Source organism: Chiloscyllium plagiosum, chromosome 6, assembly GCF_004010195.1.
Source record: "Chiloscyllium plagiosum isolate BGI_BamShark_2017 chromosome 6, ASM401019v2, whole genome shotgun sequence".
NCBI classification, from domain to species: domain Eukaryota; kingdom Metazoa; phylum Chordata; class Chondrichthyes; order Orectolobiformes; family Hemiscylliidae; genus Chiloscyllium; species Chiloscyllium plagiosum.
Window position 1 is genome coordinate 12,119,254 of NC_057715.1, and position 26,288 is coordinate 12,145,541.

Sequence of the window (26,288 nt, forward strand, 5' to 3'; positions counted from 1 at the left end):
CCATCTCCATCCACCTATTGTACTCTTTGCTACCTTCCCCCACCCTCCTCGCTGACCTATCACCTCCATCCTCACCCCCATTCACCTATTGTAATCTGAAAACTATACATTCAAAATTCCCTTTGCTGATTAGAAACAGGGTAATGTAATATGAATCCAGCCAAAGTAGACAGGGTAAAATCTCTCTGTGAGAGAAAGTCTCAGCACTGTGTGAAATATGTGGCAATCTGCTGCTCATAGTTTTAACCTGACAACAATAATTACTCTGTAAATAATTCCCAATAGTCTTACACATATATTTATACTGGTAAGTTAATATTGTTAACTTGATATCACAATGTTCTTTGGGAGAGGTCACTCATTTAGTAAAACCAGAAAAACTTTATCCCAATTAATATCGCATGCTATTCTTCATCTTCATTACTATATAATTCTATAAAAGCAAAAAGATTCACCAAATACTAAAACCAAACATGTAATTAGACACTTAAGGTAATGGGACATTAAAGCATGATAATATGAAAAGGACAGGTACTAATGAAGACAGAGTTAACAGAATTAGGAAACATGGGCGGCACGGTGGCACAGTGGTTAGCACTGCTGCCTCACAGCACCAGGGACCTAGGTTTGATTCCAGCCTCGGGTGACTGTCTATGTGGAATTTGCAGATTCTCCCCGTGTCTCTGTGGGTTTTCTCCGGGTGCTCCAGTTTCCTCCCTCAATCTAAAGAAGTGCAAGTTAGATGAATTGGCCATGCTAAATTTCCCGTAGTGTTCAGGGATGTGTGGGTTCAGTGTATTTGTCAGGGGAAATGTAGATTAATAGGATAGGGGAATAGGTCTGGGTGGGATACTCTTTGGAGGGTCGGTGTGGACTTGTTGGGCCAAAGGGCCTGTTTCTGCATAGTAGGGATTCTATGATAGAAAGAACTTGTGTTTACATAGTGTCTTTCACCATCTCCTAATATCCCAAAGCACTTTGTTTTCCACACTGTAGCTAATCTAATCTAATCTCTATTAGGTTGTTTTTCATTTTCACATCAGAGCTAAGGGAGATGGAGTGATAACAAGGAACACTTTTTTAAAAAAAATAAGGGACATAGGAGCAGGATAGGCCATTCAGTCCCTCAAGCCTGTATCACCATTCTCGACTGTGACTTATCATTTACCTTAATGCCATACCTTAACTTCTTGATGTAATTCGTAACTAGAAATCTATCAATCTCTGTCTTGAACCGCTGAATGACTGATCAGATACAGTATTCCCCACCGGTGGAGTGAAGAGGTTCCTCTTCACTTCGTTCCCAAGTGTTCTGTCTTTTATTCTGAGACTCTGTCCCTGGGTTCTAGACCCTATCACCAGCGGAAACATCCTTTTGCATCTACTCTGAGTAGCCCTTAAAAAATTTTGCAATGACCTAAACTCCAAAGAATACAGGCTCAGTCTCCTCTATTTATCCTCATAGGATAGTTCCACCATTGCAGGAATCAGTCTGGTATACGTCCATTGCATTCATGCTGGAGCAAGTATATACTTCCAAAAGCAAAGAGACCAAAACTGCACATAATACTCCAGATGATCACTGATGCATCCATGGCTCCCTCGTTCAACATTTTAGGGTGATACTTATTGGATCTCAGGGATTTGTTACTTTCAATCCCATTAATTTTTCCAACACCACTTTTTTACAACTTTTAATTTGGCTCAATTCACTCTCACTTGGATCATAATTCAGGGAGACTTCTTGAGGCTTCCTCTGTAAAGACAGTCACAAAGAGTTTAGTTAGCTTTTCTGCTTTTTCTCTATCTTCTATTAGAAATTATTTCATCTCAGCTTGTAATGGATCCACATTTCTCTTTTTTAATCCTTTCATTTTTGCATACTTATAGAAACTTATACAATAATAACTTGCTATTTTATATTCATTTTCTATTAGAGTCATAGAGATGTACAGCACGGAAGCAAACCCTTTGGTCCAACTCGTCCATGCCGACCAGAAATCCCAACCCAATCTAGTCCCACTTGGCAGCACTCGACCCATATCCCTCCAAACCCTTCCTATTCATATACCCATCCAGATGCCTTTTAAATGTTGCAATTGTACCAGCCTCCACCACTTCCTCTGGCAGCTCATTCCCTGCACACACCACCCTCTGCATGAAAAGGCTGACCCTTATGTCTCTTTTATATCTTTCCCCTCTTACCCAAAACCTATGCCCTCTATTTCTGGACTCCCCAACCCTAGGGAAGAGACTTTGTCTATTTATCCTATCATATTCTCTCTATCTTTATCAATTTCTTGGTCCTTCTTTGGTGAATTCTAAAAGTCTCCCCATCCTCAAGCTTGCAATCATTTTTGGCAACTTTCCATCTTTGATCGAACACAAATTTTAACTTTTTAGATTACTTACTTGGAAACACGCCCTTCGGCCCAACAAATCCACACCGACCCGCAACCCACCCAGACCGATTCTCCTACATTTACCCCTCATCTAACACTATGGGTAATTTAGCATGGCCAATTCACCTAACCCGCACATTTTTTGGACTGTGGGAGGAAACCTACGCAGACACTGGGAGAATGTGCAAACTCCACACAGTCAGTCGCCTGAGGTAGGAATTGAACCCTGGTCTCTGGCGCTGTGAGGCAGCAGTGCTAACCACTGTGCTACCATGCCGCCCATTCTTGTCAACAATTGCTCTCTCACTTCTCTTATTCATTTTTTGCCTAAAGGAATATATGTTTATTTTTTAAAACCTGAAATTCATTCTTTAAATAATGGCCTGTTTATGATCAAATCGATTTTTCCAAGTCAGCACAGGCAACCTCCTCGAGACACCTTCATAATTGCTCTTGTTCAGATTTAAGACCCAAGTTTCAGATTCAACTGCATATTTTACAAACTTAATGGAAAATCTTATCATACTATTTTGACTAATACCTAAAGATTATACAACAAAATTATTAATTAGTCCTTTCTCAGTGCATAATGCAAGATCTAAAATTTATGATGTTCTTGATTCCTCAACACTTTGCTCCAGAAATCTATGCAAACACTTGGGTTCTCATTAGAATTACCCAGACCATATGTAAATTGACGTCACCCATGATAAGACATTTCCCTTGATTCATGCATTTCTAAATTCCTGATTTATACCTTGCCGTAACACTGAGGAGTAAAGTGTTAGGTAACAGAAGGATATAAGCAGATTAGTCAAATGGACAGATCAGTGGCAGCTAGAATTTAACCCTCATAAATATGAACAGATGCACTTTGGAAGAAGGACCAAGACAAGAGAGTACTCAATAAATGGCAAGACACTAGGAAAATCAGAACAATAGAGGGCTCCTAGGGGGCTTATCCACAGAACCCGATAGGTAGCAGGACAGGTTAATAGTGTTGTTGACAAGGCATCTGAGACACTGGGCTTTATCAGTTATGGCATAGAGTGTAAGAGCAGAGAGTTCATGTGAAACTGTAAAAAAGTTTGGTTCTGCTAGTTGAAATACTGTGTGTAGTTCTGGTCACCACACTATAGGAAGGATGTGATTGCACTGGAGGGGTGCAGTGGAGATTCCATTAGACCATAAGATTTAAGAGTAGAATTAGACCATTCAGCCCATCAAATCAGCTCTGCCACTTGATCATGGCTGATGTATTTCTCAACCTCATTCTCCTTCCTTTTCCCTGCAACCCTTGAATCCCTTACTAATCAAGAATCAACCTAGCTCTGCCTTAAACACATTCAAGGACTTACACCAGCCTGGATGGAGCTTTCAGCGATGAAGAAAACCTGGATAAGCCTGGGTTGTTTTCTTTAGAGCAGGGAAGTTGGGGGGGGGGGGAAGTGATTGAGGTATATAAGATTATGAGGGGTGAATAGAAAGCAGCTGTTCACCCTAGTCAAGGGCTCAGTTAGAAGGAGGCACAATTTTAAAGTGAAAGGTAGATGTTTCAGAGGGGATTTGAGGAAAATCTTTTTCACCCAGAGAATGGTGGAAAACCAGAATGCACTGCTTGGGATGGTAGTTGAGGTGGGAAACTTCACAAAGTTTAAGAATTTTGTGGATAAAAATTTGAAGTATCGAAACATTCAAAGCTATGGACCTCATGCAGAAAAATGGAACTAGCATAGACAGTGTATCTTTGGCAATACAGATTCAAAGGGCTGAAGGGACGCTTCCATAACTGTATGATGCTATGATCCTACTCCACAACCATTTGGGGTCCTGCAAACCTTTGCCATTTCTTAGCTCCATCCAGATTCTTTCAAGGTTTCTCTCTTAAGCATATAATGAACCTTTCCGTTATTATCAGCGCTATCCCAACTCCTTTCTCATCTTGCTTTTCTCTCCTAAATATTGAATGTGTTTTAATTTTCTGTACCCAGTTTCTGCCAACTTGCAGCCATGACTCCATGATGACAATTAAATCATACCCTTTTACTTCCAGTAGTATTCTAATCAAATAAAGCAATCTTGTTGCAAGTGCTGCATGCATTCAGAAAGAATGTTTTGAATTCTGCCTTTTTAGTGCTATTCTGCAATTTGATGCTGATTTAGAGCCATAGAGTCATAGAGATGTACAACATGGAAATAGACCCTTCAGTCCAACTCATCCATGCTGACCAGATATACCAATGTAATCTAGTCCCATTTGCCAGCACTTGGCCCTTATCCCTCTAAACCCTTCCTATTCATATACCCATCCAGATGCTTTTTAAATGATGCATTTATACCAGCCTCCACCAATTCTTCTGGCAGCTCATTCCATCCCTTTGTTCTTACCTCTCCAACTTTCTCCTTCTTCAATTATATATTCAATTTCATTTTAGTAATTACTATTGAATCTTTGTCCTTTCACACAGTGTATTCCAGAGTGTAACCTAATGGTTACCTGCTATTAACTTGCATGGATGGTTAAGAGGGATCTGGAGGTATTGTGAAATAATTTTATATATAGAGAATTAGCATATTTAAAGTAGCATTCAGAAGTTCAATAGGGCCGCACTGAGTGTAGTAGCCAGCAGCATGTCACTGGGTGCAGTTGTAATACATCTATTTGTGCATCTCACTCAAATCATTCAACTATAGATTGTCAAGCGGAGAATGTCATCACCATGGTGATAAAGTCAGGAATTTCAAAACTGATCCCAACCCCAGGCCTCTGATTTTTGTGAGGAGTGGGGCAGGAGTGATCCACAGTTCACACATGGAAGGTTTCTCCTTCAGCTGTCTGTTTAAGTAATCAGGTTCTTCCGATTAAATTAGGTTTTGGAGTCATTAGAGTTATGAACTAGGATTGTGGAGATTAAATGAAGTAAAAGCATGTCCCTTTGCAACGCATATCTTTCGATTGCCAGGAGACCTGAGGACTTCTGTAGATGTGGTACCATGACACTTTGTGGGTGGACATCAAGCATCGTTTCGAGAGCTGGGTCAGGTTTCCTTTGGGACTTTTATCTATAGAGAAAATTGTCCATAAAAAAGCACATGCAGCCCATGGAACCGTCTAACCTGTCAAGATGTGTCAAGAAATGTCAATAAATGCCCAAACTGTGATTTTATGAATGAGCATGACTTTCTTAATAGAGAAAGTCAAAGGTATAGACTGTTAATTCATAGAATTTTATCTTTTTTTTTTCCTATGCCCTTTAGTACTTGTGGGTACTCAATGAGTGTTATGGTAGATAAAGGGAGAAGGTGACTTTTGGAAGTAGATACCAAGTTGCCATTGAGTATGAAAGGCCACTGGGATTGATAAAGAAGTAAAGCATGAAATAAGATGTACCATGGACTATGGGCATGGGTAGAGAGTATTGTGTTGCATGGATGGTGCTTGGGTACTGCATATTGGGATGAGAGGTATTGACAAGAAAAATATTTTACCATTTTCTCTTTTTGGAGAGAAAAGGGTACTGTTAGAATTGCATTGTAATACAGATTTGTAAACAACAATTTTACAAAGCATAAAATTCACAAATGATGTGAAAAAATATGCAAGAAGCCCACGTAGTCAGCAAAACTCATAGTTCAACCTGATACCTTTTAGCTGTATGTGAAGGAGAATCAACCAAGGCACGGTGTCAAGGATATTTCCAAAATCCCATCCATGACATGCAAGTGTATGAACAGAGTCCAAAGAGTATCTGCAATGTCACAGCTTACAGATACCAATCAGACAATATCAGGCAGCAATCTGAGAAACAACATCAGAAAATTCGAAGCTTTTACCTACAAAGGGATAGACAAATGCACAAACTACCAAGATTCAAACAGTGCAAGTGCAAATATACAATTTATGTATCTAACATGAGATGAACTCAGGAAACTGGCACAATGTGCTACAGTCCGTCCAAGATGAGCAAACTGTTTATAATGAGCCTGACACACTTGCATTGCCATTATTCATCTTAAATGTTGATTTAGCTCCTTGGGCTTGATGCCTGAGGCCTTTATGTAGTTGAAACAGCAGGATCAACTATCATTTGTCTACCAATCTGCACAGTTCTATGCATTATTACAATTCATAAAGCAATGAATCAGTCATTTGGAACACCGAAGATTTCAGACTGCAACAATGAGTGTATTCATTAATCTCAATAATTGAGGGAACTTTTCCTTCCATGAAAGATTCCTTCTGAGCTATCTTGCAAGATTGACACTTGATATTTTCCATGTCCCAGGACACAATTACATTCTGGTGACTGAGCTCTTCACAAAGAAAAATGACATTGCAATCCTCAGAAAACAAAACATGAGAATGACACAAACCTTCTTCGGCTCATGACAGAAGCAAGAAAACATGGTTTTATTCTCAAATGTATAAAATTCTAAACAAAAAGAGCCAAATCAATTACTTTGATTCTATTTGTCAACCACCCTTTGTGCTTCATCTCACCAAATAAAAGAGAAGACGTACAGAAGATGCCTACACAGCAAGATGGAGCTTATATAATAAAGTCTCAGGTTCTTTAACTTTTTATCCAAGTGTTCCATACTTTGTGACCAAGGTATGTCCTTTTTTTGATCTTCTGCAAAAAAACACATATTACTTACAGCAGCAAGTCCGCCATCATGTTATTCAATTTCCCAAAAATGCTTTATCATCCAGCAAGAGTATTCTTCAATTTTATGATTACTCAAAGCTTATCACTTTGGAATTAGATGCATCCCAGAAAGGCCTCTGGATGTATTTATCACAGGAATTAAAGTTAGAATTAGAACTAGGTTTATTGTCACATGTACTCAAGTGCAGGGATACAGGAGTACAGTGAAAAGTGTACAAAGTCGCCATTTCCAATGCCATTTTATGTACAAAGATTCCCAAATCTAAATATTGGAAAAATGAAGAAATAAAGATAAAAGATCAGCATTCCAGTCCCCATAAAGCTTGATCCAAAAATTCCTAGATCCAAATTCTTAGGTGTAAATTAGGAAAATAAAGAGATAAAGGTGTAAAATTTTATCATTTCAGTCAAAAACTTTCTGAAGTAGGGAGTCCATGCTGGGCTTCACCTCGAGACTTGGAGTTCGTGCTGGGCCTCCTTGAGGCTGCAAGTCTGTGCTGGGCTTCACCTTGAGGCTAGGAGTACACGCTGAGCATCCTTGAGGCTGGAAGTACATGCTGGGCCACCTTGAGGCCGGAGGTCTGTGCTGGGCTCCACTTTAAGGCTGGTAGTACACGCTGGGCCACCTTGAGGCTGGCAGTCCTTGCTGGGCTCCACTTCGAGGCTGGGAGAATACACTGGGCTTCACCTCGAGGCCGGAAGTCCATGCTCAGTTTCATCTCAAGGCTGGGAGTCCGTGCTAGGCTCCACCTCGAGGCTGGGAGTCCATCGAGTCTGTGCTGGCTCAACTCTGCACCACCCATGCCATTTGAGGAATGGAGGTGAGTAGAGAGAAATAAATAGAAAGAAGAAAAAGGTTAAAGAAAACACGAAAAGAGGAAAAAGAAGAAAAGAACTGGATGAAGTGGACAAGCTCCTGCTTAGGAATCCTACTTCACCACCACCTTATAAAGCTCAGTATACCTTTGGGCTAAGATTCCAGGAGTAATGTTCAGAAGTGAAGTCATAACCAAAATTGTTGGGTGGAAACCCACAGGAGTTCAGAATTAATTCAGTCTACACTGACTGCAAGGAAAAAAGGAACCTGAAGGCTTGGAGGAAACGGAAAATACTGAAACCAACCCAGAGTGGGCAGAGTAAGTGTTTATTTTCTGTCTGAGCACGTGGACCCAAACTCTCGCTCGGTTAATGGAGTCAATTAAAGTGTAGTGTGTCCATTCAGTCAATTAAATGTAAATAACACACAGCCACATCGGTAAGCTCCAGTCCAGGTTATATGTAAATCCATGATATTATAACAATGTAAATAGTCAGCGTTAATAAACTTGACAACACCTGTCTCAACAAGAACCCTAACTTTATGGTAACTGTGAGTTAACACATTGGCCAGCACTCAGATCATATCATACTGGCTGTGGTATTTGACCCATGAAACCACATCAGGTATACCTTTACATTTGGTCCCAGGGCGCTTTTGGAGAAGGTAAGGGACCTTTTGGTAACACTCATGTGCCCAAACTGCACAAACTAGCGGAGGCCGCTGAGGCTGCCAAAACCTCCTTGTTCTTTCATGCAATGTATGGTTCACTCGTAAGACTAGTATTTATTGTCCATCCTGGTCATGCAGAGTAACTTCTCTTGTTTGGATTTCTGCGCAGTATGATGACACATTACTTTTAATCTGTATTAGTTTCATTTCTATTAACTGCTCTCTTTGTGCCCAACTTTCAGGTGCAATAGATTGGACTCCGTATTTAATTTCTATACCAATAGAAATCATCTTAATCTTAGTGATTGGTTGCATTTGCTATAAGAGGTGTTTTATTAAAAAGTAAGTATCCTTGAAAATCTGCTCTATTTACTTAAGCTGTAATATATGATTGCGTCAGTCAGCTTCAAGTGTACAAAAGAAATCAGTGTGTCTTCTTGTGTGTTAATTGTTGAGCAACTCTTAAGAAAAGTCATATAACTTGGTTACCCTGGAAACTTCAGGCAATGTTTATAGCTGATTTCTTAATCTTTATAGAGGGAATGTAACCATAGCAATCACCTTATCGAATCATAGAATAGAAAGCACAGAATCATAGAATCCCTACAGTGTGGAAGCAGGCTATTTGGCCCATAGAGTCCACACCAACCCTCCAAAGAGTATTCCACTCAGACCCACACCCCTCCCCTGTCCCTGTAATCTTACATTTCCCATGGCTAATCCATCTAGCCTGCACATCTCTGGACTTTGGGAGGAAAGCAGGACACCCAGAGGAAACCCAACCAGACACAGAGAGACTGTGCAAATGCCATATAGACAGTCATTTGAGGGTGGAATTGAAACCAGGTCCCTAACGCTGTGCAGCAATAGTGAATCATGGAATCCCTACACTGTGGAAACAGGCCATTCAGCCCATCCAATTCACATCAACATTCTGAAGAGCATCCCACCCAGACACACTTCCATCTCTGTAGCACTGCATTAACCATGGCTAATCCAACTAATTTACACATCCCTGGACACTATGGGCAATTTAGCATGGTCAATCCACTTAACATGCATATTTTTGGACTGTGGGAGGAAACCAAAATAGCCAGTACTAATCCACGCAGACATGGGGAGAATGTGCCAACTCCATACAGACAGTTGCCTTTAATTGAATTAAAACAGGGTCCCTGCTGCTGTCAGGCAGCACTGCTAACCACTGAGTCACTTTGCTGCCCATTCAAAAGGAGATGTTCATTCAGCCCATTGTGTCTCTAAGCAAGTCAAAGGTTATGATGTACAGGCAGGAAAGTGGAGTCAAGACCACAAATGGATCTTTTTGAATGGTGGCACGTGCTCAGTAGGCTGAATGATACACCCATTTCCAATTCCTATTTCATATGATTGATGTATCTTTGCCAGCTCTTTCATGAAGCTGTCTAATTACTCCCACTTCGCATCTCTTTTACAATAATCACATCAATATTGTTCATGCAAGTACTTATCCAAATGCCTTTTGAATATTGTCACTGACTCTCTTAATTCCACCATTTTATTCAACATATTTCAGTTTACAACATCTCAGGGGAATAATTGCTTCCTTAAGTCACCTCTGGTCAATTACCAATCACTTTAAAACTGTTTTCTTTGGCAAGCAACATCTAATATCACTAGGAACAGTAATTTACCAGGAGTTTGAAAATCTCCATCTGCAAAGCAGATTAACTCTCAACTCTGATTTCCTGTAGTAAATTTCCTCTTCACACTCTCCAAAGCTGTGACATCCTTTTGAGTTAAAAATTCCACAACACCAGGTTACAGTCAAACAGGTTTAATTGGAAACACTAGCTTTCGGAGTGCTGCTCCTTCATCAGGTAGTTGTGGAGGATACAATTGTAAGACACAGAGTTTGTGCGAAGAGTTGTGCTTCACAGGAGGCTCCCAAGCACTGAGGATGTCACCTAGACAGGGGACGAAACGTCTGCAACAAAAATTCCCAGCTTGGCGAACACAACTACAACATGTAAGACACAGAATTTATAGCAAAAGTTCACAGTGTGATGTAACTGAAATTATACATTGAAAAATATCTTAATTGTTTGTTGAGTCAAAGGTTATGATGTACAGGCAGGAAAGTGGAGTCAAGACCATAAATGGATCTTTTTGAATGGTGGCACGTGCTCAGTCGGCTGAATGATACACCCATTTCCAATTCCTATTTCATATGATTGATGTATCTTTGCCAGCTCTTTCATAAAGCTGTCTAATTACTCCCACTTCGCATCTCTTTTACAATAATCACAAAACTGTTTTTTAAAAGTTACATTCTCTGGTTAACTGTAACAATTGGTGTTAGCCACATAATATGTTGAAGGTGTTAGCCCCCGTGTTCTCATTCTGTGCCATAATGTTTAGACTGATTCTAATCTAAAAAGTGAGTTAACAGTCTTACATTAATTCATGCAGTTTTTGAGCAAAGTACAATGTAACTCTGTAAGTACAAATTCACCCCACAAATGTATATGTGTGCATATGGATTTTTGTGTATGTGTCCTTGTGTCTGTCTGTCTGTCTGGGGTGGGGGTTGTGAGTGTGAGAGAGAGTGTATATGTGTGTATATGTGAGTGTAGAGTGTCTAAGTCTGTGAGGGGGAGCATGTGTGAGTGTGGGAGTGTGTGTGTGTGTGTGTCCGTGGTGGGGGTTTTGAGTATCTATGACCTGAGTTAGCCTGAGAAGGTAACTTTTTAAAAAGGTTTTGTGATTTACATGTGAAAGAAGTGAAACTATCATGGTATTCAAACAGATGAAAGACTCAACAAACAATCAAGGTATTTTTCAATGTGTAATTTCAGTTACATCACACTGTAAACTTTTGCTATAAATTCTGTGTCTTACAATTGTATCCTCCAAAACCACCTGATAAAGGAGCAGCGCTCCGAAAGCTAATGCTTCCAATTAAACCCGTTGGACTATAACCTGATGTTGTGTGATTTTTAACAGTGTACACCCCAGTCCAACGCCGGCATCTCCAAATCATGACATCCTTTTTAAAGCATGTTGTTCAGCATGAAACACATTTTGAGATCATCAAGGCATTTCTAACAATTCTACTTAATTTTATTAATACAAAATCCTCCCGGGAAAAGTTTTGAAATCAATCATTTCAAACATGAAAATTATAAGTTAAACAAGACAGGTTTTGGGGAATGTGTTCCCCACATTGATATCAGGCACAAGTCTGCAGAGAGGATATGAATACTCCAGTTAATTTCTCATTTGGCTGGCTGCAGAGTAGGAGGAAGGAAGCAGATTGACAACAGTGGGAGGCGAAGATGAATGGGTTTTGAGGAGATGGGAATCAACCTAAGGGTCAGTGCTAGTCTCTGGTGTACAACACTCTCAGGGAATGAGAAGCCAAGGTTAGTTCCACATGCCCCCATGAAGTAAATCACTCATTTTGTTTTGCCAGTTTCTCTTAATGAACAGATACTATATCATATCTGCTGTATTAAATATCTTTAATATCTTTATGTTTCCTTGGTATTTTAACAAACAGTGCAATTTAAATTATTTCATAATGTAATTAAAGCAGAACGTTTAGATTACTTACAGTGTGGAAACAGGCCCTTCGGCCCAACAAGTCCACACCACCCCTCCGAAGAGCAACCCACCCAGACCCATTCCCCTACATTTACCCCTTCACCTAACAGTATGAGCAATTTAGCATACTAGCTATGCTGTCAGGTTGCTATAAATGTGTATGCCCTTCCTTTCTTTGCCACATATTAAAACAATTTTACCAACATGTATGTTCTGATCTCAGCCAGAGTATTGTAATAGCCTTCAAATTACACATAACCCAGGCAAATGCAAGTTCTACAAGGATTGAATTAACCGTTGTTTCTTGCATGTGAGTATATGCATTGGGTGGAAGCAGGCTTGGTACATTCATTGATGGGAGACAGTGAGGTCTGCAGATTCTGGCGATCAGAGTTGAGAGTGTGTTGCTGGAAAAACACAGCAGATCAGGCAGCATCCCAGGAGCAGGAGAATCGATGTTTCAGGCCGCAGTCCTTATCAGGAAGTCATTGGTGGATCTGACCGAGAAACAAACAAGAAATCTATCCATGAGCAGATAGACCTGATGGACTGTGACCAGATGTATCTTTGCTGTGTCCCACCTGCAGGGTGCTGAAGATGTCATGCAGCTTGGTGACCCTAATCGATTCCATCGGAACGGGGCGTCTGGTTTTCTGTCACCCCCTCTATGTTCAGAGAGATGCAGCAAGGTGCTACTCACCACTCTCATGCACCAACACCTTGGTTCTCAGAGTCAATATAGCAATAGTCAAGCATGCTTCATGAGTTGCCCAGAGGTGTTAGCTGCTTTCCCTGTCCGTGTCTCAGGTTCTGCTTCAAGATAGAAACTGTTTGTCACTGCAGACACAAGATAGCAGAGTTTGCTTACCACTCCAAAGACTTATTATTGAATGTGGTCAAAAACAAAGATTTCACTATCAATCACATGCAGTTTTCTTGATGCTTCTCATTAGGCAGAACAAGTTCTCTGCAAAGAAGAAAGTTCCTGAGTGAACAAACAAGAGGCATCAATGGTGTAAAGGAGTTCTTTGATCATAACAGGCTGTGTTTCTCTTAGTTAATTCAATACAGATTAAATACAACACATAATTAGAAAGATTGTGAGTGCTGAAAATCTAAAATAAAATCTGGAACTGGCACATTAATCTTTCTGAATATTATACCAATAGGCAATTTGTGACAATTGAATTACCCATTTCATTACTCCCTCTGCTGGAATTACAAGGGTCTGAAATTGTTCTGCTTACTAGGAGGTTTTGGTGCCAGGGCTGAGAACAGAATACAACTATTTTTCAGCAGGTGTCAGGGCCAGTGGTATATTGGCACAATGGGTTAATAAGGAGGCCATATTCGGGCTGCCATCTAATTAAAGATGGTGGTCCATTCTGGGTGTTGCTGACTCAACCAGAGAACAAATACTCAACAGTCTGAACATTGTCAAAGCTAACACTGGCTATTGATCTCTCACCAGTTATGAGGGCGCCTAAATAACAGCGCAGTCTCAAAGTAAGATAAGTTTGGCTGAAGGAAGATGATGCTAGGCAGATAAGCCCCAGTTAATTGGGCTTGGAGTGGAATAGCAGTCTTTGTAATCAAAGGAGATCCAACCTGTAACTCACTGGGATAGTTTGACATGTAGTGACAGACTCACCCAATATGAGCAAAATGCCCATGGATATGTGGGGAACCTAGCGGTCATCTAAATATCTCAATCATCATTCCAGCAGTCTGGAATACATGAGTTAGTCCAGGGACAGTTTCTCTAAGATGCATTAATTAATGCCAAATTCACTCAACATTGTTTCTACACCACAACGGTATGGAAGGGAGATGTTTCTTTGGGGACACATGATGAGATTTGATAGCCAGTTGAATTGGTAATATTCATATCATACTTGAATATAAAAAGTGCTTCTCATCATGAATTATAATAACATTTATAGACTAATGGCGCCCCTCTTAGTCAAGACAAGAATTTATGTTATCCCTTTATTGTGATCCAGGTGCTGAAGTGAAATGGGGTTCTGCCTGGAGGGATCCTGGGATGTACTTCTGTTGTAGAGAACTCGACAGAGAACTGGATCGATTGATATAAGTGAAGATAGACACAAATGTAGCACACTTTTGTCTTTACACTCTTTTCTGTTACAAATGACAATTAACTGAGTTAATGTATATTTTCCGCATCTTTCCAAAACACAGGAACCAGCAGGAGTTCATCGCTCAAAATGGGCCCTCAAATGGAAATTCACTGGTAATGCCTGGCTGACTGTGTATGCAGTCATTTTGTCAAATCATTATTACAATTTGTAAGGAAACACAAGTTCCCAAAAGTTAGAGGATGATAACTATATAAAAACCCAAATCAGAAAGGAAGGAAATTTGTGAAATGACATAGTAAACTTGCTGCCCCGATTCCTATCACAGAAGGTAGCCAAAGATTGGGACCATGATTCAGAAATTAAGGAGCAGCCCCTTCAAATAGTGAAATATAGGCCAAAAATACTCATAGTCTTCATAAATATGACACTCATCATACCTCATTGCTGAAGTTATAGATGATCTGGGAGTCCATGAACTGATTCCAAAATTGATCAGATGCATCTGCTCTATGCAACAAAGAGCTATAGTTATATAGCATGGAAACAGATCCTTCGGTCCAACTCGTCCGTGCTGACCAGGTATCCTAAACTGAACTAGACACGTTTGCCTGCATTTGGCCCATATTCCTCTAAACCCTTCCTATTCATGTACCCGTCCAGATATCTTTTAAATGTTATAAGTGCATCCACCTCCAACACATCCTCTGGCAGCCTGTTCCATACACACACCACTTTGTTTGAAAACGTTGTCCCTCAGGACCCTTTTAAATCTTAGGTTTAACATGAGAGGGAAAAGATTTAAAAGGGACCTAAGGTGGGACTTCCCCACCTCAGTCACAGAGTGAGGCAGCGTCTGGATGGACGATTAGAGCACAGAAGTGGAGAGTGTAAAGGACAAATGGTACACCCGGAGTCTCTCTGTGTAACTGTGAAGTGGCGTGTAGAGACTTTCCAAAAGATAATTCCAACAATTTGATCCTCTCAGTCACTCTGTAATTTTCAATCAATTTCATGTGTTCTATCCTTCTTTCATTGTAATATTCTCTTCCTAAATTACTAACTGACTCCCAATAACAATGACGGAATAACAGAAAAAGGTTTGGTCTTTGAGCAACCTCACTTTCAGCCTCATTATTGTCAGCTTCCTATCACAAGCAAAGAATGTTAAATTGAACAAAGATATGAGTATCATTCAAATTCCAATCTTTATGTATTTCATTTTGTAAATAGTATCTGATTGTCATTGCTGATAACTCACAAAATCAAATAGAGAGGGTCCCGATCTAAGAAGATATTTTACTTATCTTCAATTTAACGTACGAATCCGAGATGCGCTTTGTGTGATTGAGATTATGGGGGATGCCTTGAACCTCAAAGTAAAAGTAGCAGCAGATCATGAGTTTAGATTTATTGTGGATGTAAACATTTTCATGATACTGTTAGAAAATGAAAATAAAATTTTGATTCATGTTCCTTCCCCCAATAACATCACTAGATATATGTATAAACTGCTCCACTGGAAGTGAAATAATGTGAGGTAAAACAGGCAGGTCGTACTAAAAGGAACTCCAAAGTTTCCCTTAACGAGATTATAGGTTTAGATAAATAACTCAAATCAGCCACTGAAGAAGAAAGCAAGGATAACAATCTGTGATAAAGACCCACATAAGAGCAGGTTTGAACAGAAATTTATATTTATACAACACCTGGTTATTAAGATAAGCATTTCATGATGATGTGGTCATTCTATAATTCAATGCTCTCAGCAACAATTGGAATTGACAGAAAAGATTTCCCAGCCGCAAAACTCTATTATAAGCACTGTGTTTGATTTTCCCAAGATATGTTGCTTTCTATGAGTGCCACTCATTGCTGAAAAATTGCAGATGAGCCCTTCAATGCACAATTCTCGTTTGTATTTTCTCTTGGGGCACATTTGCCTAAGTTAAAGGCACTCTATAAATACATATTCTTTTTTATACACTGTGTTTACATGGCCCTATAAAATGCAATGAGAAATACCCATTAATCTGTTTTTGCTATTATTGGGTTAAAGGAAAGATTTGACCATGACTTTAGGAGATCTGTTATTTTTAACGTGGGAATTTCAAGATGTTCAGAAAGGATTTACAAGGATGTTGCCAGGGTCAGAGGGTTTGAACTATAGGGAGGGGCTGAATCGGCTGAAGCGTTGGAGGGTGAGGGGTGACCTTATAAAGGTTCATAAAATCATAAGGGGCATGGATAAACCGACAAGGTATTTTCCCTGGGGTGGAGGTGTCCAGAACTAGAGCACATTGGTTTAGGATGAGAAGGGAAAAATTTAATAGGAGCTTAAAGGGCAACTTTTTCACACAGAGGGTGGTGCATGTATGAAATGAGCTGCCAGAGGAAGTGGTGGAGGGTGGTACAATTGCAACATTTAAAAGGCTTCTGCATGGGTATATGACTAGGAAGGGTTTACAGCGATATGGGCCAAGTGCTGGCAAATGGGACTAGATTAGTTTACGATAACTGGTTGGCATGGAAGGGTTGGACCGAAGGGCCTGCTTCCGTGCTGTACATTTCTATGACTCAATGACATATGTTAATGTTATAGCAGATGATCAAGAGAGTGTAGGCCCAAATATCTTCTATTACCCTCCCCAACCAGTTTTGAACAATTTACCTTTAACAAGTCATCCTTAACACTTACTAGAACTAATGTTGTCTATTCCAAAACCTAACTTCTCTAACAATATGCTGTCCCTCCATGCAGCATTGTTAAGACAGCTAAAAACTGTAAAGAACTGGAATTGAATTCAATGCAATAACCTTATGGAGCTGAGGCAAGTCTAATGCAAATGGAGCCGAACCATTTTTTACCTTTTTTAAAGCTCATGCGTGGCAGTGCTCATTTTTCATCCTCTTCAGATTCAGTATCTAACGCAATAAAGAAAATTACATTATTTGTCACAAGTCATTGCCAGAAGGAAGTAAATGTATCATAAATAGAATAGTTGGAATTATTCAGTACATAGCTTACCTTTTAGCTGTGATCCCTCAAAGAATAACCTTAAACACATCATAAGTGTGCTGAATTGAGCCTACAAGCAGGTGAAGATGAATGCAGCAATGTCTTTCTGATATATTCTCAGTACCTATTTTTACAAATCAGTTTTATCACAAAGCACAATATTTTCCTCAAGGTGTTAATGTGAAGATAATTTGGATTCTTGGTTTTCCATGGGCTTTTTTTTTTTAATTTGATTTTTCTCAGCAATCATGTCATCAAAATAGTTTCAAACTTTGAGAAATATAAAAGTTTGTCTGATGTTCAGTGACTTGAGCCCTACACATTCATAGTTTATCATAAAAGAATCAGAATCATTGGGCATACAAGATGGTAATTTAACTTGGTAAGAATCAGCTGACATTTTGAAGGAGTTATCCATTTTGTCCTATAACCATTCTTAAAACCATTCTGTTGTTCAAATACAGATTAAGCTTGCCTTCTGTTTCCACCATCCTTGAATGCATTCCACTTCAGACTAGAATAAGATTCTACATTAAGTTAATTCTCTTCAAAGCCAGTCATTCTTTTACTATACTTTTATTATACAATATTAGTAATAGCAAACATGCCTCTGAGTTAGAAGCGTGCTGATGTTATTTGTTATCAAAGATTCTAATATTCCTTTTTTCATTTTTATAATTATGTAATTTGCTTTTGAAATAATTTACAGACAACTAAAACAATAATTTTTGACATGAAATCTCATATTCTAACCACCTTCTATGTATAAAATCTTTATTATATTTGTTTTTAGTTCTTTGTTTATCTTAACTGGTGCTCACTTATTACTGCCTCATCAGTGGAAACAAATATTTATCAAATAATTGTTAATAACCTTGAGAACATCCATCATCTGCTATCCTAATCTTTTCACTTTGATGAGAAAACTAACATCCCATCTATCTCCTTGATCTTAAGGCACTTATCTTAAATCATAGCCCTGTGCCTTTCCACTACTATTCACTTATGTAGTGTCCGACATTACACACACTTTTCAAACTGCAATGTAGTAGTCTCGTTCAAGTTAAACATTGCTGGCTTGCTTTCATAAAGTTATGCCTCTGGATTCAAACCAAAGATGTGTCTGTTTTGTTTATGACATATTTTCTCAAACTGCCACTATAACGTCCTATGCATCAGCACACCAGAGTTCCTCTGTTTACTCAGTTAAATGTATTCCATATAGACGCCTTTCATTTATATCATTTACATTCAGATGTTGTCTGTAAGACCATCTACAGTCTTTAACGTTCTATATAACAACCTGTTAATCCTCTTAGTTTGATGCTGTTGGCAAATTTCCATTCTTGTTGCCTGGTCATGGTTGAGATAATGCTGGGGGCACTTCTGTGTTCATTAGGTTTACAGAGCAGGAAAAATCAATCAGGTTTTCTAAACTGGGTCAACAGTAAAATGAATACAGTAGGGATTTATGGTATCATACTTAAATAGACAATTGACACTTTCAAAAACATCCTCAAGGCCTTTTCCACTCCATTGTTAAAATCTTCAGTGAATGGTCCTTTGACGTTACATTGCTTTATCCTGAGTCTCCATAAAACTTACAGCAATGAAGTGGGAGACCACACATAAAAATTCCCCATTTACGCAGTCTGGCATGTTAATGTGTGAACTAGGTTAGTGTACCAAGATTAGCAACAGGATTATTCCTATGATTTCTCACACACTCAATTTCTCAGAATAAGAACGAGCGCAGTGTAACCCTTCCCTGCTTTTGAAAGGAAGATGGATTCTGGAAAAGTGACCCAGACTTTCTAACACACAGTTGCAGAACAATTGGTTGTTCTCTACTGCCTCACCAAAATACCACAAGAAATCTAAACACACAGGAAATGGTAAGAGGTTGTTCTGACTTCTCTCCCAGCATGCACTTGGGCCTTGTGAGATTTTGCACTGTGTTGATTGTCTCTGGTGATTGAAGAAAGTCTGCAAGCATCTCTAACTATCTAAAAGATGTTGTGAACACCTAATCCTACTGTATGAATGTCCAATGCCCATTTAAATGCCCTTAACGTCAGCGAGTCTACTACTATTGCAGGCAAGCCGTTCTACGCCTCTATTAATCTCTGAGTGAAGAAATTACCCTATTATCTGTCCTAAATCTATTAGCCCTCAATTTAAAACTATATCCCCTTGTGTTAGCCTTCACCATTCAAGGAAAAGGGCTCTCACTGTCCACCCTATCTAACCCTCTGATTATCGTACATGTGTCGATTAAGTCACCTCTCGGTCTTCTTCTCTCCAATGAAAATATCCTCAGTACCTTCAGCTTTTCCTTATAAGACCTTCCTTCCATACCAGGCAACATTATAGTAAATCTCCTCTGAACCCTTTACAAAGCTTCCACATGGTTCCGATAATACAGTAACCAGAACTGCATGCAATACTCCAGGTGTGACCTTACCAGTGTCTTGTACAGCTGAAGCATAACCTCGTGGCTCTGAAACCCAATCCCCCTACTAATAAACGCCAACACACCATATGCTTTCTTAACAACCTTATCAACCTGTGTGGCAACTTTCAGGGATTTATGCACCTGGACACCAAGCTCTCTCTGTTCATTTACACTGCCAAGAATTTTACCATTAGCCCAGTACTCTGCATTCCTGTTATTTCTTCCGAAGTGAACTATCTCACACGTTTCCGCATTCACTTCATTTGCCACTTCTCAGCCCAGCTCTGCATCTTATCTAGGTTCCTCTGCAATCCGCAACATCCTTCGGCACTATCCACAACTCTGCCTATCTTAGTGTCATCACAAATTTACTAATCCATCCTTCTATGCCGATTTCCAGATCATTTATAAAAGTGGCCCCAAAACAGATCCTTGTGGAACACCACTGGTAACTGAGTCCACGATAAACATTTCCCATCAAACACCACCCTCTGTCTTCTTTCAGCTAACCAACTTCTGATTCAAACCACTAAATCGCCTTCAATCCTGTAACTCCATATTTTGTGCAATAGCCTACCGTGTGGAACCTTATCAAACGTTTTACTGAAGTCCATATGCACCACATCAACCGCTTTACTTCCATTCACCTGTTTTGTCACCTTCTCAAAGAACTCAATAAGGTTAGTGAGGCATAACCTGCCCTTCATAAAACCATGTTGACTATCTCTTATAAGCTCTTCCAATACCTTACCCACAACTGAAGTAGAACTCAATGGCCTATAATTACCAGGGTTGTCCTGACTCCCCTTCTTAAACAAGGGAACAACATTTGCTCTCCTCCAGTTTTGTGGCACTACTCCTGTCGACAATAATAACATAAAAATCGCAGTCAAAGGCTCTGCAATCTCCTCCCTGGCTTCCCAGAGAATCCGAGGATAAATCCCATCCAGCCCAGGGATCTATCTATTTTCAGATCTTCCAAAATTGCGAAAACCTCCTCGTTGTCCACCTCAATCCCATCTAATCTTGTAGCTTGGATCTCCATATCTTCACAAACACTTCCCTTTTCCAATGTGAATATTGACAAAAAGTATTCATTAAATGCTTCCCATATGTCCTCAGATTCCACACATAACTTTCCATGACTATCTTTGATTGGCCCTAATCTTACTCTCATCATTATTTTATTCCTGATATACCTATAGAAAACCTTAGCATTTTCCTTGATAGTATCTGCCAATACCTTCTCATGTCCCCTCCTGGGTCTTCTTAGCCCTCTCCTAGATCTTTTCTGGCTAACTTATAACACTCAAGCCTTCATAATCTGAGCCTTCATGCTTCATCCTCACATAAGCCTCCTTCTTCCTCACATCAAGAGCTTCTACTTCTTTAGTAAACCAGGGCTCCTTCCCTCAACAACTACCTCACTGCCTGATAGGTATATACTAATCAAGGACCCGCAATATCTGTTCCTTGAATAAGCTCTCTATATCTTGCCTAATCATATCATAATTGCCTTTCCCCCAGTTATACCTCTTTCCTTGTGGTATATGCCTATCCCTGCCCATTGCTTATAAACATAACCAAACTATGGTCACTATCACCAAAGTGCTCGCCTACCTCCAAATCTAACACCTGACCGGGTTCATTCTCTAGTACCAAATCCAATATGGCATCTCCCCCTGTTGGCCTGTCTACATACTGTGTCAGAAAGCCCTCCTGCACACATTGAATAAAAATTGACCCATCTAAACTACTTGAACTATAGTATTCCCAGTCAAAATTGGGAAAGTTAAAGTCTCCCATAACAACTACCTTGTTACTCTTGCTCCTATCGAGAATCATCTTTGCTATACTTTCCTCTACATCCCTGGAACAATTCAGAAGCCTATAGAAAACTCCCAACATGGTGACCTCTCTTTTCCTGTTTCTAACCTTGGCCAAAATTACCTCAGTGGATGAGTCCTCAAATGTTCTCTCAGCTGCTGTAATATTACCCTTGTTTAATAATGCCACGCACACCCCTCTTTTACTAACATCCCTGTTCTTGCTGAACCATCTAAATCCCAGAATCTGCAACAACCATTCCTGTCCCTCCTCTAGCCATGTCTCTGAAATGGCCACAAACTCAAAATCCCAGGTACCCATGCTGCAAGTTCACCCACCTTATTCCAGATGCTCCTGGCATTGAAGTACATACATTTCAAACCAACATCCTGATTGCCAGTGACCTCTTGCGACCTTGTAAACCTATCCCTGACCTCACTACCTTGAACCTCCTGTACACTGGAACTACAATTCAGGTTCCCAACCCCCTGCTGCAATAGTTTAAATGCTCCGCCTCCATAGGATATTGGTATCCCTGTGGTTCAGGTGAAGACCATCCTGCTTGTAGACGTCCCGCCTTCCCCAGAAAGAGCTCCAATTATCCAAGAATCCAAAACCATCTCTCCTGCACCATCCCTGCAGCCATGTGTTCAGCTCCGCTCTCTCTGCTCCTTGGTTCACTGTCACATGACACGAGCAACAAACTAGGGGTCACAACCCTGTTTGTTCTAGCTCTAAGCTTCCACCCTTGCTCCCTGAATTTCTGCCTTAGACCTCCACCTTTCTTCCTACCTATGTCATTGATGCCTTTGTGGACCACGACTTGGGCCTGCCCCCCCTCCCCCTCAAGGATCACGAAAACACGGTCAGTAACATCATAAACCCTGGCACTTGCGAGACAACACACCAATCGTGAGTCTCTCTCATTCCCACTAAACCTCCTATCTGTCCCCCTAACTATGGAGACCCCAGTGACTAAAGGTCTGCTCCTCTTCCCCTTTCCCTTCTGAGTAGCAAGGGACAGACTCTGCGCCAGAGACCTTTGCCCCATTGCTTACCCTGGCGGGTCATCCCCCCAACAAAATCCAAAACGGTATACTTGTTGTTGAGGGGAACAACCAAAGGAGATCCCTCAACTGCCTGCCGGTTCCTTTTCCTACCCCTGACAGCAACCCATCTACCTTCTTCATTTGGCTCTCAATAACTCCTAGGAGAAAGTGAGGACTGCAGATGCTGGAGATCAGAGCTGAAAAATGTGTTGCTGGAAAAGCGCAGCAGGTCAGGCAGCATCCAAGGAGCCGGAGAATCGACGTTTCTGGCATAAGCCCTTCTTCAGGAATGAGGAAGGTGTTCACCTGCACCTCCACACACATCATTTACTGCATCCGCTGCACCCGATGTGGCCTTCTCTATATTGGGGAGACAGGCCGCCTACTTGCGGAACGTTTCAGAGAACACCTCTGGGACACCCGCACCAACTAACCCAACCGCCCCGTGGCTAAACACTTTAACTCCCCCTCCCACTCCGCCAAGGACCTGCAGGTCCTTGGCCTCCTCCATCACCAGACCATGGCAACACAATGCCTGGAGTAAGAGTGCCTAGGAACCCTCCAACCACAAGGGATGAATGCAGATCTTCCAGCTTTCTCATTTCCCCTCCCCCCATCTTATCTCAGTCCCAACCCTCGGACTCAGCACCGCCTTCTTGACCTGCAATCTTCTTCCCGACCTCTCCTCCCTCACCCCCTCTCCAGCCTATCACCCTCACCTTAACCTCCTTCCACCTTTCGCATTCCCAATGCCCCTCCCACAAGTCCCTCCTCCCCCTCCCTTTTATCTTAGCCTGCTTGGCACACTTTCCTCATTCCTGAAGAAGGGCTTATGCCCAAAACGTCGATTCTCCTGCTCCTTAGATGCTGCCTGACCTGCTGCGCTTTTCCAGCAACACATTTTTCAGTTCTCAATAACTCCTCTCAATAACCCCTCCGCCTTCCGAATAATCCAAAGTTCATCCAGCTCCAGCTCCAGTTCCCTAACACGGGGAGCTGGAGTTGGGTGCACTTCCCACAAACGAAGTCAGCAGGGACAATAGAGGTGACCCTTACCTCCCACATACTGCAGGAGAAACATTCAACTGCCCTAATCTCCATTCCCACTATTCTAAATTCCCAAATAGACCACTGAGAAAATGAAACACGAAAGAAAACACTTACCACCTTACCAACCAACGCACAGAACTTTCTTTTTGGTTAGAGGAGGAGTATGGGTGGGAGACACTACCCGAGTGGTGTTTCGGGTAAAGCAACCGCCCAAGTATGCAACCCCATGACCAGCCTCCTGCTTGATGCTCCCGCACTTCCTGCTGCTGGAACAACAATAATATTAGCATGCTGCCTTTTGTACAGCTGTACAAAAATATAACTATTTCATTTCCTTCCACTCATATTTAATCAATGTTAAATTTCTTTCGATCCAAAACATCAAAGCAATTCTGTAGCAATTCTCCATCCCTTCCAATCATTTAAACAAGTTAACAATGAGCGTTAGTCAAGGGTATGTTCAGGTACAGAGTCAGTTGTGATTATGCACCTCTAACTTTATACACAGAGGCGTGATCTGGAGTTAAATTATGTTACTCTAGGTTGTTCTTTGTTATCTGAAACTAACTATCCGTTCTGTTTCCATAAGGCACCAAATGAAGTCGTTTCTGGATCTGATTTTTATGAAAGATTCAACTCAATTTATAGTATGTCAAAATAAAAGACTTTGGGCTATTTTACATGCTCAAGCACTTTCCCTGCATTAATGTTATCGAACTGTAGACATATAGCAAATGCTATGGTCTTTATGATTATGGCATAAAAGTATACTTGTGTTTTTGCCAGTGATTCATGCATTGTTTGCAATACGCCGAACAAGAACTCAGGGATAGTTGTAGGCTTTGAATCAAAAAACGAGACTCGGAGTTTTATCAAGAATCATACATAATGCAGAATTTGGCTCATTGAAACACTGCATGAGAATGATAGTCACTGCTCCAGGACCGACAGATTCAAGCTTCTATCTTGGATCTCTATTTATAATCAAGCAGATTCTTACCAGAAGAGGAAAGTTCAGCGAGCTTCCCATTCCTGATCACTGTTACAGTGAGTTCAGGCTGAAACATGTGGGTTTCAGGTGAAGAGAGGAATAGGCTTGGAAATGATGTCTTCTATAGTTCACTAGCTGCAGTACTATGTATCTACACATGGAACACGGATAATTCAGGAAACTACCGAAAGACTACCAGTCAACATTCACTCCAAATTATGCAGCAACCTGAAACGTTGAGGTGTCAATACCATCAATTTACCACACTGAGATATATGTGCAAAGTAATTTAAAGGGCCTGTGCTCTTCATCAAATCACCTAAAAGTGGTGCACATTAAAAAAGAAATTCAAAAAGCATTGCCTTGCTGTCTTCTTGAACTGCATGCTCGCTTAAATTACTGGCTTACAGGAAGAGGGGATGGAATATCAGGTATTTTACAACAGTTTCCTTTACTCCAACTTACTATAACTTTAGAATTGTATTTACAGTCCAGACTAAGTTCCACGAGTTTCCTTGTTTGTTATTCAATTTGTTTTATTCAACAGCAAGGTTAAAATCCATCTCCCAAACCAACTGGGATTGGGATTCTGGCATTAATGTTTGGAACCAACTGAAGACCTTGAGCAATAATCCTGCTGAGAATGCAAAGTCAAGGAGGGGAAATATCAGTCACCATCAGCCACCATCCTAAGAGGGCACAATTAGGACTCACCATGATGCTGAGCAATGGTTCAGATCAAAATTTTGGTTCAGATCAAAATATACATGGGTATTTAACAGTCTAACTTTTCCTGAGTAACTACTTACTTAATTTTATTAAGCCCTACCAAAGACTATAATTTAAATAGGAACTTTTGGAGGGTTCCAGGTGTAGTGGAATCTCCCAGTAGTAAATTCAGTTTCCTGGGTAATTTCTTCAGTATGTACTATGATGGAAATTCCACAATGTCCCATGAACAATTCTTACCTTCGCTAGAATAACAGCTGTCCAGCCAGCAAGAGACTTAAGACCATAAGACCATAAGACATAGGAGTGGAAGTAAGGCCATTCGGCCCATCGAGTCCACTCCGCCATTTAATTATGACTGATGGGCATTTCAACTCCACTTACCCGCATTCTCCCTGTAGCCGTTAATTCCTTGTGACATCAAAAATTTATCAATCTCTGCCTTGAAGACATTTAGTGTCCCGGCCTCCACTGCACTCTGCGGCAATGAATTCCGCAGGCCCACCACTCTCTGGCTGAAGAAATGTCTCCGCATTTCGGTTCTGAATTGACCCCCTCTAGGCTGTGCTCACGGGTCCTAGTCTCCCTGCCTAATGGAAGCAATTTCTTAGCTTCCACCCTTTCCAAGCCATGTATTATCTTGTAAGTTTCTATTAGATCTCCCCTTAACCTTCTAAACTCCAATGAGTACAATCCCAGGATCCTTAGCTGCTCCTCGTATGTTAGACCTACCATTCCAGGGATCATCCGTGTGAATCTCACCTGGACACGCTCCATTGCCAGTGTGTCCCTTCTGAGGTGTGTGGCCCAAAACTGGACACGGTACTCCAAATGGGGCCTAACCAGAGCTTTATAAAGTCTCAGTAGCACATTGCTGCTTTTATATTCCAACCCTTTTGAGATAATTGACAACATTGCATTTG

General features: G+C 40.6%; 1 protein-coding gene across 2 annotated transcripts in view; it reads left to right on the forward strand.

Moving 5' to 3' along the window:
• Nucleotides 1-25,103, forward strand: part of LOC122550458 — a 51,055-nt gene extending 25,952 nt beyond the window's left edge. The window contains exons 3-5 of one of the 2 annotated variants that reach the window (XM_043691202.1): nucleotides 8,804-8,903; nucleotides 14,349-14,400; nucleotides 24,235-25,101. In XM_043691202.1, the coding sequence (XP_043547137.1) occupies nucleotides 8,804-8,903; nucleotides 14,349-14,400; nucleotides 24,235-24,306 (224 nt within the window). In that variant the 3' untranslated portion in view covers nucleotides 24,307-25,101. Of the gene's footprint in view, nucleotides 1-8,803; nucleotides 8,904-14,348; nucleotides 14,401-24,234 lie in introns of both variants that reach the window. The other variant, XM_043691200.1, reaches the window with a different exon arrangement.
• The last annotated feature ends 1,185 nt before the right edge of the window (nucleotides 25,104-26,288 follow it).